This window comes from Colletotrichum truncatum (assembly GCF_014235925.2).
Source record: "Colletotrichum truncatum strain CMES1059 chromosome Unknown Contig_0003, whole genome shotgun sequence".
NCBI classification, from domain to species: domain Eukaryota; kingdom Fungi; phylum Ascomycota; class Sordariomycetes; order Glomerellales; family Glomerellaceae; genus Colletotrichum; species Colletotrichum truncatum.
Genome location: NW_027222400.1, coordinates 3,614,062 through 3,627,564, shown reverse-complemented (window position 1 = coordinate 3,627,564; position 13,503 = coordinate 3,614,062). Strand labels below are relative to the sequence as shown.

At 50.4% G+C, this 13,503-nt stretch overlaps 3 protein-coding genes across 3 annotated transcripts; 1 reads left to right on the top strand and 2 right to left on the bottom strand.

Moving 5' to 3' along the window:
- Window positions 1-4,946: 4,946 nt before the first annotated feature.
- Window positions 4,947-5,506, top strand: CTRU02_205898 (pro41 protein; the record flags this gene model as incomplete). Its single annotated transcript, XM_036722973.1, has 3 exons — window positions 4,947-5,004; window positions 5,073-5,389; window positions 5,447-5,506. 3 exons carry the CDS (start codon window positions 4,947-4,949, stop codon window positions 5,504-5,506), a joined length of 435 nt encoding a protein of 144 aa, XP_036585271.1.
- Window positions 5,507-7,585: 2,079 nt separating this feature from the next.
- Window positions 7,586-8,250, bottom strand: CTRU02_205897 (SDO1-like protein C21C3.19; the record flags this gene model as incomplete). The annotated part of the gene is made up of 3 exons (XM_036722972.1): window positions 7,586-7,642; window positions 7,704-7,827; window positions 8,087-8,250. 3 exons carry the CDS (start codon window positions 8,248-8,250, stop codon window positions 7,586-7,588), a joined length of 345 nt encoding a protein of 114 aa, XP_036585270.1.
- Window positions 8,251-9,267: 1,017 nt separating this feature from the next.
- On the bottom strand, window positions 9,268-12,477 carry CTRU02_205896 (rho guanyl nucleotide exchange factor; the record flags this gene model as incomplete). The annotated part of the gene is made up of 7 exons (XM_036722971.1): window positions 9,268-10,166; window positions 10,217-10,438; window positions 10,488-10,722; window positions 10,783-11,001; window positions 11,053-11,253; window positions 11,310-11,627; window positions 11,677-12,477. 7 exons carry the CDS (start codon window positions 12,475-12,477, stop codon window positions 9,268-9,270), a joined length of 2,895 nt encoding a protein of 964 aa, XP_036585269.1.
- Between the last annotated feature and the right edge of the window lie 1,026 nt (window positions 12,478-13,503).

Below are 13,503 nucleotides of genomic sequence, written 5' to 3'. Positions count from 1 at the left end.
GCATTGGGAAGTGCTCAAACGAAAATTCAGTAGCTTGGATTCAAGCCGGGATGCATTAAAAATTGACCACAAGTCAGTAAGTCTTCGGTCCATTTGATCCACGCAAGTTTGGAGCTGCTTGGCATGAGGAGATCTTGCAGCCATCAAAGCTGGTCACTAAGTCACAAACATGAAGCTATGTATGGGGCTATTTCCGGCGTGGGTTTGCTGTGCCGAGACTCACTAGCTGTGACTTCAAGTGACAGACCGCCTCTGAGAGGCCTGAACTGACCATTATCCAGCCTCCAGGATCCTGCGTAGATAGGTTATTGTGATAACTGTCCGGCGGTTGCAGTAGCACAATTGATGGCAGCCCCTCCAGCTAGATGCGCCAGCGGAGATGGTTGGTCAGGCCCTGGAAGGTGTGGGTCGCGGCCATGTGGGCTTCAGTAAGGAAAGCCAATGATAAAGAGCCATGAGCCGCCGGCCAAATAAAGTTGGTTGACCATACCTCTCCAAGACTTCCCTGTACCTCTCTTATTTTATTTTAGGCCCATCGTGTAAGATGCCAAGGTGAAGAGCAGATGTAATGCAGCCTCTGTAATTCGGCAGGGAAGCAAATTGCTATGGCTAACGGTCAAACATGCCCCAGAAACCCGCCATCTCTCTGCTGAGGCGACCTAAAACTGAGCTTTTTTCTTGCAGTTCATCGTTTTGAGAAATCTTGGCCCGAACACTATCGATTCGGCGTCACAACCACCCCGCCATGATGGCGCTGAATCAGGCAAGCAGCGATATGGCTGCTCACCTTGCACCTTGTGTTCTCGGACCAAGTATCTCGCTTACCGCGTGAAAAATGCATTTTCGGAGATGCAAGGCACTACATGGATGCATGACTACGCTAAAAGTGGTTGACACTGAGGATTTTCTGTGGTGCGGAGCTGTCGACAAGAGGCTGATACTGCAGGGCGGCCAAGGTGAGGAGGATTAGATTGATGGACCCTCACTTATCCTTAGCCTCTCACGATCAAACAGAGCGATCAGCAGTAACACTCTGGTACTTGCCGCATAAAGGCTGACGATAGTCGACACGACATCCTCGGCGCTTTGTCAAGTGTGAGAATAACGGCTTTGCATCCTAATTGGACCGTCTGAAGTGTCATGGATTTTGGTCTGGCCGCACCATGGGAAGGTACGCCGGTAAGACCGTTAGGCCAGGCTCTGGAAGGGGAAAAAAAGAAAGCCGCCCTTTTTTTTCACGCTATCACTGCTGAATAAGGTTTTGTCGACATGGGTTGCTTGGCTGGTTTGGCGGCGACGTCACTGATCCCTTGGTGGTCAGTTCGCGGACTGAAGTGCAGCGTTCATCCCCCGTCATCTGTTCGTCTGTCTGAGTCGAGACAGGTAAGGTAGCCAGGGGACCACCTTTAAGCTCGATGGCCTTGAGAAAATCATTCGTCCATTTGAGAGGTTGGTTGAGAAAGAAATCTTTGACAGCAACAGTTTCCCCTGTTGCTCTTTGTGGCGTCAACTTACAGTAGTAGGGTTTCACTAGATGTGTAACACTCATTACTGAAATCAACAGCACGAGAAAAAAGAACTATGTACCTCGGCCTGGTCAAGAGACGATGAAATATCTGTCCATCTCTCTCCGCTATTGAAGACGATTGCCATGGCACACGTGGTTGTCGTCGCTATGGTAAGAGCATGTCTGCAGTGGAGCCCGAGATGCCCCCGCCCGCAAAGAACAGAACAACAGGGGCGAAGAAGAGAAAGTCCGATCCATGTTCAATAAGTTGCATGTATTATGCCCAGCCCCCAGCCCAAACGGGCTTGAGTGGAACTCTCTTGGGGCTAGAAGACCAGGGTAGGCCTCTCTCGGGACTTCCTATCTAGCATGTACTGTTGTGGGAGGAGACCGTTCTACCTAGTCCGGTGGGAGCGAGGCCTAGACATGATAGCGGTCAACTGGACGACGAAGATACTGGCAGGGTTGGGCTCGGACGAGACTGTGTCTGTGACCGGGCGGGTGTAAAGCCGTCCCATCTTCTCAAACCACCTGCGCCTCAGCACTGCCATTCTGGAACTTGCCTCTGTCTGAGGCGGTTTTGATCAGCCGTCTCAGGCCGTCATCGAGGTTCAGATGGCATGAACACACACTTTCTCTCCTTCCCTCTCCGTCACTCTCTTTTGTGAACGCCAATGGGATCGCACTTTGTCTGAAGTTCGGGATCATGAACTTTTATGTGGCACGTCCGTAGGCTGTGTCGGGTCTTTTTTGGCATATGTGGTGGGTGCACGATCTCTGTTACGTATTCGGTGCCATCTGGAAGATCAATTGAGTTCGTGCGACAGGTGGGGTGTGCAAGAAGAGCGGAGGTTGGGAAGGCAGGCGGAGTGAGAGCCATGTGAAAAAGAACAGGTGAGGAAGAACTCTGAGTATTGGTGAGGGTGGGCACAGGGAGCCATCTCCTCGTTTTGCGATGTTTCCTCGGAGAAGTTGGGCAAGCAACTCTGCTCTACTATTCTATGTCGTTTCTAGCGCAGGGACAGGAAATGGCGGGACAGGCAATGGCGGGTAAGTATGATTTCTTTTGACCTTCTTATGACCACCCCGATTTGCCTGTCGTAGATTTCTCTGGCCGCTTATTTGCTGACAAGATCAAGGTAGATTAATTAAATCGAGTGTCGGCCACTTTAGATTATTGATTCTCCTCCGAAAGTGGGCTGGAAAACGGACCACAGCGGTGTCAAGCGGCCACTAAAGGCTGATGTTCCAGGGCATTCAATGCTGCTACTATGGTAATGGCATGCGCGGGGGCATGTTTTCTCTGCCGCTACCTTCTGTGCGTGGCCAGCCAGGAACAGGTATTGAGCCGTGAGGTGGTAGGAGCGAGGAGGCGACCTGGGACGGCAGGAGGGGTACTTGCTGACGCTGCCTTCCTCTGGTATAAATGTATGTACCATGCCAGGGGGCGAGGATCCGACGGTAGACCAGACGGCCCCAGTATCACCCCCGGACCCTTGGCGGCAGGGGCACAAAATCCGTCTCCTGCCAAAGGTGAGGCGACAAGGGGTCTTATTGGCCCAAGCTCTTTCTCTAACCGCCCACGACTTGGCTGGAGGAGGCCAATCGCTAGGAAGCGTTGACCTCTTCTTGCCTTTTTCGCCCACTTACTCAGGAATGGAGAGCACAAGGACTCAACACACATTGTAGCCGCTCACCCGTCCCTCGCCTCCATGCGCTCATATTGCTTGCAGGAAACAATGTATTCCTCTTTCTCTTCTTCGTGTTTCTCCACCGCCTGGCTTACCCTGTATCAATACCCGCCGGCCTACATCTTTCACCCACATCTCGCCAAAGTACGTAGCCAGCCCACACGCCATGAATGTTATCCATGCATTCCCATCGTGCAGTCAAGTGACGGCTCCAACCCCATCACGTCCGGGACCCTGGCCTTTCTAGTGCGCATTTCATGCGTGTGTGACCACCTTCAACTGGCTGTCGACTAAGATAATGGGCGGTCTCGGCCGTGGCTGGGGCGGGCGGTAATACTCTTGTGCTGCCAGATGGACGTATGATGCCGCTCTGCACGTTGTTTACTGCACTCTGCACTTCTTTCTCGCATCCATTCCGCCCCAGATCAAGAACGTAACCCTGCTTCTCTTTCCAAAGCTGGCGTTTCTTAAAACTCGTCTACCTCCATCCCTCGCGTGTGTGGTCATCCGACGTTTCTGTCTACTCTTTTTTTCTCTGCTCGTCCACCTCCTTGCCTCACCAGTGTCCCTGACAGCCGTCCTGTCTGATCTTCAAACAACGTTCATGCGACGGGGCCAATAGAGCACAGATCCCTGACGAACATCAAGTCCTACCTTGCCTTGCACAACTCCACCACAACGCCTCTTCTCTTTGACCTCCGACTCACCATACCCCGTATCTTCACACAGCGACTTCCCGGCACTAGGAGAATATTCCTACAGAGCCTCAACGCTTCAGCCATCGCATCCCCCAAGCCCCTCCCCCCGAAGATCACACGCCGCTACCATCATCACCGCCGCAGCTCTCACCATTGCTCCACCACAACCAGAACTGCAACCAAGTTGGGCTTGAACCACCCCCTGGCTCCGCCTCTTATCGCTACCTGGCTGGACTATAGCAGAGCTCAAGATCCTCGCACAATCAGAAACGTCTCAATGCCGCTCGGATGCTAGCTGTCATCATAGATCAGATTGCCCGAACCTGGATCTCAAGAGAACTTGCCCCAATATCGAGCCAGAAACACCCGATAGACTTGATACCCTCCCCAGCAAGCTAGCCCGGGACCCATTCTGATACAAGCCTCAGCCAGCCTTCTGCGCGGCTCGGTGTCTTGCCCTCTGGGCTGGGCAGCCCACATCCTCTTGACTTCCTCCACCCCGACCCCTGGTCTGGTCGTCCACTCCAGGTCGTCTCATCCTATCCCAACTATTCTCGTCTCAATATAGATCTGTCTTTCCTCCCCGCCTTGGGTTCGGTTGACACTTCTTGTCCTTCCTCTTGACCTTCTCTTCTTGCCTCGCCAGCGCTGTGCACTAGCCTGTCGGTAGCCTTCTTTTAATATCGACATACTTCTGTTCGTCACTTCACTTCAACTTTTTATTCCCACAGGTCCGGTACCTATTCCCTTCTTTTTGCCGTTGCACGGTTCTCTTCGACTGAGTCGCCTTTTGCTCAACCCGTTTTGTTCGCAAGAGAGGACATCGATCTCGACGACCGCTTCCCTCGTTCCCTTCATTCGCTGGTTTTCGGGTTTTTGGGTCAAAGAGGATAAACATCGTTTCCGAGGTCATCGAAGATTTCAGCGCAACAGGCATAAGAAAGGATCAACATCAAACACGATATACACTATACTGAGCAATCAGAAAGAGAGAGGAAAAGAAGGTTCAGAAATATCAAACGCAAGAACATTATCTTATAATTGAGAAAGATGGGTCGTCTTATCAAGAATCATTGGGCTCGGCTCATTGTTATGAGCGCCGCAGCTTGTAGGTCATCTTCATCCAAAGGGCCTGAGGGTACCCAAGCCAACGCTCGTTACTAACTCAACCAACAGATCAGTTTGGAGCCGCTCTTGAGGGTTTCTTCTGGCCCAAGATCTTCTGGGATTTCCTAACCAAGACTCTGGACCCGGCAGTCAAGCCCATACCAGTATTGCAGATTATCAACCTGGTAATGGCTCTGTTTATGGTTGCCCTCGAATGGCCTCTTGGTTTCATTGCTGGCAGCTCGATCCACCGCAGTCTTGAATTCCGTCTCATCATCCTCCCTCTCACGACTCTCGCCGCCGCCCTCATCTACCAAGGCACGAACGCCGCTTTATACTACCTTATCGCTCTGGTCGTGTACTTCTGGGCATACAGTGAAGGAGAAGTATGCTGCATCTGAACTCGATCTTTTCTTTATACACGAAGCTGACTCAAATGCCAGATCATCTGCGCTAAGCCTTGGACACTCCCCCAGAGAGGTCGCAGTGGTGGTCGGGTCTAAATCTTACCCCGCCTCGTCGCTCGTCATCCCAACGTATACAACCGTCTTGACCTCGCAGGGTAGTTCGACCCTGACAGAGAGACTATGTTATACATCAAACTCAACAACGAGCAAACCTCTACACAGAAACTCGGACGAACTTACGAACTCCTAATCGTTATTTCTCTGAGCAATGATTACATCAACGTTTCTTATAAATGTTTCTTTTTTTACGATCTTCAATCGATTATCACGGCATCTAGCATCGGCGTTCTGTCCTGACGAACGGGATTGATTATTTCTTTTTTTCCCTCTACAACTCTCAGTTAATGGGTCTCAAAAGGATTTCCCATTTGGTTGGACCGTCTTCTCTCAAGTCATCTAAAGCATGGGCAATTACTTCTTTGGGGCAGTTGGGTGGTGCGAGTGGTTGAAGTAGACCAGAGGTAGCAGGGTTAGCCATGTTTTATTCGTCCTGTTTCGCAAGAGCGGGACCCAACACCATGGGCTGACATTGTAGACAGGAGGGCATCCTTGGCAAGTCTGCGCTTGGGACAGTCGTGTATCATCCCGAGGCTCGGCTGAACACCATCTTTGTGGGTCTTTGAGGCTAAGGGAGAGGGAGAAAAGAAGTGCACGGGGGGATTCCTTCTGCCAGGAGCGTTGAAAAAGCCATTGCTGTCAATAAACGTGGCTCCGGATACCATAGCGAATCGTGTACCAATGCTACACCTAATGTCAAGACAAGAAAAATAAAATCAAGTCGAGAAAACCCGGGATGACGTGCAAAAGTGGAATCTCTCGCTTTACCAATGTGACTCACCGGCCTCTTCGCCCCTTCGCATTTACCCTCTGTGTAAGTGTTCTCTTTATTCGGACGTCACGGCAACGTCGGCAAAAAAGGTTGACAATGATGGACATGATGCCAACCCCAACTCTCAGTCTCAGGGGAACGAATGCCGGTAACTAATCACTTTGACAGGCGTTATGGTGGCCCAATTGTTCGGGCAATAAAAATAAAAAAAAAGGACCACTCCAAACTCCATTCCGTTGTCTCGCAAACCCCAGAAAAGCAACTTACAGCCGACAGAAATAACTTAGGAGGAAGAAAAAAAAGTTCGAATCTTGACACCTGTGGCAGGAACGGTCGGGCTGCCAAGGGTCTTGGCCGCGATGCCGCCTGTTGCGGCTACTTTTGCCCTACGCAAATTGGTGTGGGTTACCCGTCTGGGGGGCGCTTTACCCAGGATGCCGAATAGGATAAAAAAAAATTAGTACAGTGCAATATTCACCCCAACGTGGCAAGGGGAGACACAGGGAGGATGAGAAAAAAAAATTTTCGGTTGATTTTCTTGACGGTACATGGGTGAAAAGAGGCAGGGCAAGGGCCATCTCGAAGTCCCCACGTTAGCAAGACGGCCGAAACATCGTCGAAACGAGAGCATGTCACGGGCACAGACATCTCTCCCCCACTTATGACAAGGCATCATCTAGTGTTTTTCTGGTCATTTCAGCTTTACAGATATTTATATGGACTAGGCCCCTGCTGTTCTACATCGTGAACTGGCACTTGGCAAGCAGTATTATTAGAAAACTGCAATCGGATCAACCAGGGCCAAGTCACGGACCCGACCGACACTTGGCAAGATCTCGGAGGTTTTACGACCACAACATTCAAGGCGCCAAGGAAATGAAGACAATAGGGATTTCATAAGCTCTTATTTAGCTACCTCATCGCTCGGGCAGAACTCCATGCAATCGACTCGTGACTGGAGCAGCCCGGCTCGATGTTGAACCCTTGATAGGTACGGAGATATTTCACGGTTATAAAGACGGCCGACAATCCATTTTCATGACTTGCCCACCAATCCCACCTTACCCCGCTATTGCGATGGTATTGGCCATGATTAAAGAGAGGCAGTTCATGATGCCGCTCAGCCCTTAGACTCGACGTTGGGCGATCCTCGCTATTCGCCCCCCAAAACATCGTTGCTTCCTAATACAAACGCCTGGATGAATCCTGCCATTCATGCCTTCGGTATACACACGAAGACTCGCGACTACTGTCGTCGTCGTCACATAGTACAGTTGTGAATTTCGTTAATGGGCGACAAGAGGACCCTTGGAGTCGTTCTTGGGTCCTTGACGCTCGGGGAACTGTCACGATCGTGTATCAGTATGACAGTGTTCCTGAACGAGGAATGTTGCAATAGCTTACCTCAGAAACCTGAGTTTCACCCTTTTCCAAGATCACCTTAATAACCTCCTCGTCGACGTGAGTGCCGAACTCATTGTCCAGCGAAGCCTTGGAGGCGGCATCATATGTACCTTGTGCGCCTTGCCTGTTCGAGAGTGTTAGCCAATCTTTGGTGGTTTTCCCCTTGCATCTGAGGATGATGACGATGGCGGTGAGGGGTAGGTCGTGAGATCTGCAAACGGATACAGCCCAGCTCCTTACTAGCTACGAACTACTTGGGGTATCGTACTGCTGGTGACAGCGCACCGTAAACGCCAGCAGCCCAACAAGGGCTAGACTGCTTCCAAAAAAGACGGCCTCGTCGCATTGATTTGATGTGCAGAAGGGTAGGTCGATAAACTTACTTGTGCGTGACGAAGATCTTGAAGGCGGAGACGAAGTGTGCCAAAGGAACAGACTTATCACTCTGCCACTTCTTGAACAACTCGGGATCCTCAACGAAGACTAGAAAGTCATCCGCTTGGCCCTTGTAGTGGACCTTGAGTTGCTGAGCCTCGCCGCGAACCATTTTGAATGTTGTGTTGTAAAGTGGATGGGGATTTGTAGATGGTGTTTTCGTTGATGAGCTCCAATGGAGATCTATGTCGCTGGTGTCTAGGTTTGTGTGTTGGGACAAAATTTGCCGGGTATCTTGATTTACTGTAGTGATGATGAAAGATCTGTGTGATGAAGATGAAAGAAAGCTTCTTGAAGGCCTTTTAAATCGGAAGGGGCAGAGGGGAGCTTTCCTAGCTATGGCAGGAAGCGGCAGCTGGGCAGCTTGTGATTGAGAAGCTACGTCATAGGTGCGGGAACACGCGACTGCCTTTCATCACTGCCCCGCCATTGGAGGCTTTGCCCAGACAGGGAGCGGGGCAACAGCGCTTTCGTGCAGTTTCCAGGTACGTAGGCATTAGGTACCAGGAACTCTGAGCGTTCCTGCATCGAACCAGCTAAGTACGTCACTACTAATCTCCATATCAGGATTTTGACCAAAGGGGTATTCACACGTCGCGGCTGGAATGATCCAGACGGATCAGGAATCCTGAGGCACCTCAAGTTCCCAGGCAATTCCCTCATCATGTCCCAGGGTACCTTGATACATGTCACTGACCGATTTACCAACCACAAACCCATCACAATACACTAGCATGCCATTGCGGGGCTAAGCTTGAAGCCGAACCTGGATAGAATCTCCCAACATGGAGAAATAGCGTCTCACACAAACAGACGTCTGATTCCACTCAATCAAACCACCCTGCAAACACTGACGATGGTTTCATTGACATCATGTGCACACGCATATCGAAAGCCCAATCTTTATACAATGGAGGGTATCATTATGTTCTTGTCTGTTCGACAACCAAAAAACCTTGGGTTAGGTACATTAGGTAGGAATAGTTGAGGCAAGCCCCGTCATATTGCCTTAAAAAGTTCCCCAAGGAGAAACGCATAACGAATGTGGTATCTTATGCTGCCATCCAAACCCTATCCTCTCCAACAACATTAGTGACAGACACTCATTAATCATGCCATATTTTCCCCCTCAACGGAAAAAGCTGCGTATGCCCTGCACCAAATCGTCTCTGTTCAATGTGCCGACCTTGCCCCATCGCATCGATGCCCTGTGAGAGAGCCTAGGGATCTTTTGTGCACGACCTTGGGTATCCATGTCTGGTGGACAAGGTGATCTTTTTGGCGGCATCGGGCTTCGACGGGCTCGGGGAAGGTTGTTGCCAGATGCAGTCCGCAAAACAATCGGTCTAGACGTTAAAGCACTTTCGGCAATCATGTTACCGTGTTCTAGCTTGAGCCGCTCGACTGGATCCGCGTGCACATCGACTCTGGTTGACCCTAGCATTGGCGTTGTTGGAGCGCTGACGGTACTGGTGAGCTCGATATCATCGTCAATCTTTGGGAGTCGAGCCTTTGTTGTTTCATTCAATTCGTCATCGGGGCCGTGCTCGTGGGGAGACTCAGTCTTTTTGAGCTTGGACGAAGGTCCGTGATACATGGCATCCTGCTTCTCTCCCAAATCGTCATCGGCCATATATTTGCTCATGCTGGCGACACTATTTGATCTTTTGGCGAAGGAGCTGGCAATGCTTGCAACACTCAACTTCCGCATCATAGTGCTTGCTGAGCTTCGCACAAGATGCTCGCTGCGAGATCTACCTGTCATGCTAGGGAAAGGCAGCACTTCTCGACTCCAGATGTCGGACATTAATGCTTCAAGACGAGCCCTTTCGCCTCGTGGAGGAGCAATGATCGGGATGCGAGGGCTCGTTGTCATAAGTAGCGATTGGGACCGATTAATGGATGAGCCAGAAGTTGCTTCTGAATTGTCTCGCAAAACACTGGTGTTTTTCAAGATGACTTGACACAATGGTGATTTGGGGCCTACTGTCGTGGCACGATGAATTGATATCCTGCGAGCGACAGTGCCTGGGCATCAGTTAGCAGAGGCTAGTTAATAAATAGCTTTGACTGCTGACCTGGTTTCCTAAATACTGTACCAAGGCTCCTGATAGACAGAGACATAGAGCTGTACAAGTTGGGATCGATCTGTTCTTCTTCTCTCTTGGCTGGGTTTGACAGTCTGTTTCGCCATTCCTCCTGTTCACGTGGAGTGCACGCAGTCATTAGTATTTCATAAAGTTGAGAGTCGCACTCAAAGACAAGTTTCCATGAAAATGGAGCCGTGTGACACTGGAGTCCTACAAGCTGTTAGCACCAAGAAAACAAAAGCTGGCAATGACCACTTGCCTCGTCCGTTGTCCGTTTCTTCAATTCTGATGCCTGACAGATTGATACATGCCTGAATCGTATAAATCTGGTCGACTTTGCTGGCCGTGGCAAGACACAGAACGTTGTGGTAGAGGAGGCAAATCATGTACTGCCCCTTGGTGCCGTCTTTGGTCTGCCAGCATATATGTAGCACACCGCAAAGCTCAACATGACCGAATGAGCGAATGCGATTCTTCGATGCAGCATCAAGCTTCTGATTACAAAATTAGTAATTAGATCCCTATAAGACCTAGTGCCATGATACTTAACCCACCTGTTCATGAAACACCAGTCGATCCTGAAGAATCCACGTTTTTTCTAGAGTGGACTTCATATGTGTATCGTTGGTTGCCCGGTTGATCTCCGCTGTAGCTTCGCGTAGTCGAAGAAGAGCACTCTCGACTTCCATGTGAGAATTTGGACAATCTGCAACGGGTGTGTATTTCAGGAGTTCGGCAAATAGTAGCGGATATTTGCAAATACGTTGAATGGGCTATAGGCAGGTTAGCAGAGCTATTGATGCCCGTTATCATGTTGTACTTGCCTTGACAAGCAAGTCTCCAATGGTCAATGACTTTTTCAATTGATCAACATGAGCATTGGCGGAACCCAAAGAAGATGCTAGTGCCTCAATACCCCTTTGGTATGTGTCCCAGTGCGGCATGGTCCGGTGGGCTGAAGCAACATCTTTGATCATCATCTCGTACTTCGCCCCGTATTCCTCGTAGATAAAGAATCGATTCATCTAAAAACGGTTCATTTTTATTGCTCTGCAAATGTACTTTTGAGATGAAAACCCACCTTTCTGCTGAAGACTTTTGCAACATCACCGGCCGTTTGGGCCTCCAACATCATGCCTGGGACGTCCTGCAGCCAGCATATGGCTTTGTCGTCTTCCGGCACAGAATCGAGACTCCTCAGGCGCTGGTGGCCACGGATCATGGGGTTACTGGTTGGGACGGAAAAGTCTATCTGCGTATACTCGGAATCCGGAACAACACGATGCAGCTCACCCAGGAGCTCTTCGTGCAATTCAACAATGTCCGTAAGATTCCGATTGATTGATGATCTTAGTCCCATTGGCAGCGTGGGTAATGACGCAAGAATCGTAATGTAAACCTTTGAAGGTTAGCTATCCATACATTCTGACTTCAGAAGGAGAGCATACATTCATGAGGAAGCGAATATCCCCAATGTAACCTTCCTCCGTGCTGATGAGCTCCTCTAGGATACGCCGCCGTTGTAAAGCACGCTCTGTGGCCATTGGATCGACCTTGACCGGCCATTCAACGTGACAGCTGTCTTCTGAAAATCTCGCTGCGGTAAAAGATGCCCTGCTACTGCGATCGGTCTTGGAATGTGCGAAAGAGCGGCGGCTGTAAGTCCGGGGGCGGGACACAACACTGCCGCTGGCAAGACTGATACTAGCACTTTTCATCGCCGAAACGAAACCAAATGACGACCCCGATGATGACCTTCTGTGGCGATTTTTTCGAGAAAGCGATGGCCTATCAATGGGGTCAAGTAGTTTCCAAGGTAAAGTATCATCTGCATCCATAGGTCTAGGCCGTTGTTTCGCTCTCCGGTGCAGATTCCTCATCCATTTGTGAAAGGGGCCGTGGTGCTTGGTGGGCGTGTCCGTGTCAGGTAGCTCTGGCGTACCATTGCCCTCGTCCATCGAGATCCGGGGAAAAGGAGAAATGTTACTGCAAGACTTGCAATTGTTGTGCTCTAACTTGAAAGCAGCCATGCCGCTCAAAGTTTCCCACGCCTCGACGCTGTCGATGTGAGGATCATCAGGTTCGGACGAAGGGTAGACATCTTTGAAGTTTTCTTCTAACTGGGACGGCCTTTTCTGCAATTCCGACGACGGGAAATCAGAAGTGGCGGTACTTGTCTTACGGGTGATTCGGACAGAGCTTGAGCGAGAACAAGATCCAATAGATGCAGAGTCTGGTGGCGATGCCATTGCGAAGTCCAAGAAAGAAGATGTAAGACTGGGTTCCAAGACACCAAAAAAGAAGAAGCAAAAAGCAAGCCCGAGAGGATTCAAAACATGATGTACCTAAGCAACACCAAGAGATGAATGATGCAAAGTCAGTAGGTCTGCCAACCACGAGAGATTTAGAGGATTGAAACCGACAACGATATCGCCGCCGCGAAGTTCCTGACTCAAGGAAAGGCGACAACTACCAGCGGGGGTCACTAGAGCGAAGGAGGGAAGGATGGGTTAGAGGAGGAAAAGGTAGTGGGAAACCTCTTTCACAACGGAGGAGGAAGTCGGAGGCTAAAACACACAATGGAATTGAGTAGTGGGTGGCCCTGGCCGAAACCACAGGATTGGGACTACATATCGTGCGCACTTGCTTTCGCCGGCTTCGAGTCTTGACTATTGAGTTGCATAGATTCCACAGGTTGACTTCCACGAGAAGGCGCGTCGTAGTACGGGCCTGCAGTGAAAAGTCGCACCCGGCGAATCTACCAGCGAACCGGACGGAGAGGAATGCAGCTGCGACATACTTCCTGCATGCCAGACTAGAAAATGCGCAACTAGTGTGAGTCGCTGTCGGATCAAGATCTGCGGATCTGGTGCCAGCGATGCGAATTGGATGGCATCGTTGCACCAATATTCAGCCGGAACAATGTGCTATCTTCGGGTTGGATTCTATGATGAAGCTCAATGCAAGTTTCTCAGGATGGCGTATGCGTGCATGAAAAAACTCGACAAGGCGGTGACGGGCCGCCTTCTACCAGCGCCATGTCTCGACAAGCGGCGTAGCGAGCGGTTGACAAAGGGCGCTCCGTCCACCGGTCTATTTGGCGTGTACCGGCCATTTTCCTCTTCATCGCCTCTAAAACACTGTGAGAAACGGTGGCTTGAACCAGTATCTTCTACGACCGATTGGCGCTGGAGACATGTATATTCTTGAATTTGAGAGGATTAGAAATGGATGGCGATCCCCTCAGAGACCCATGAGGCCCACGTCTTCGTCTT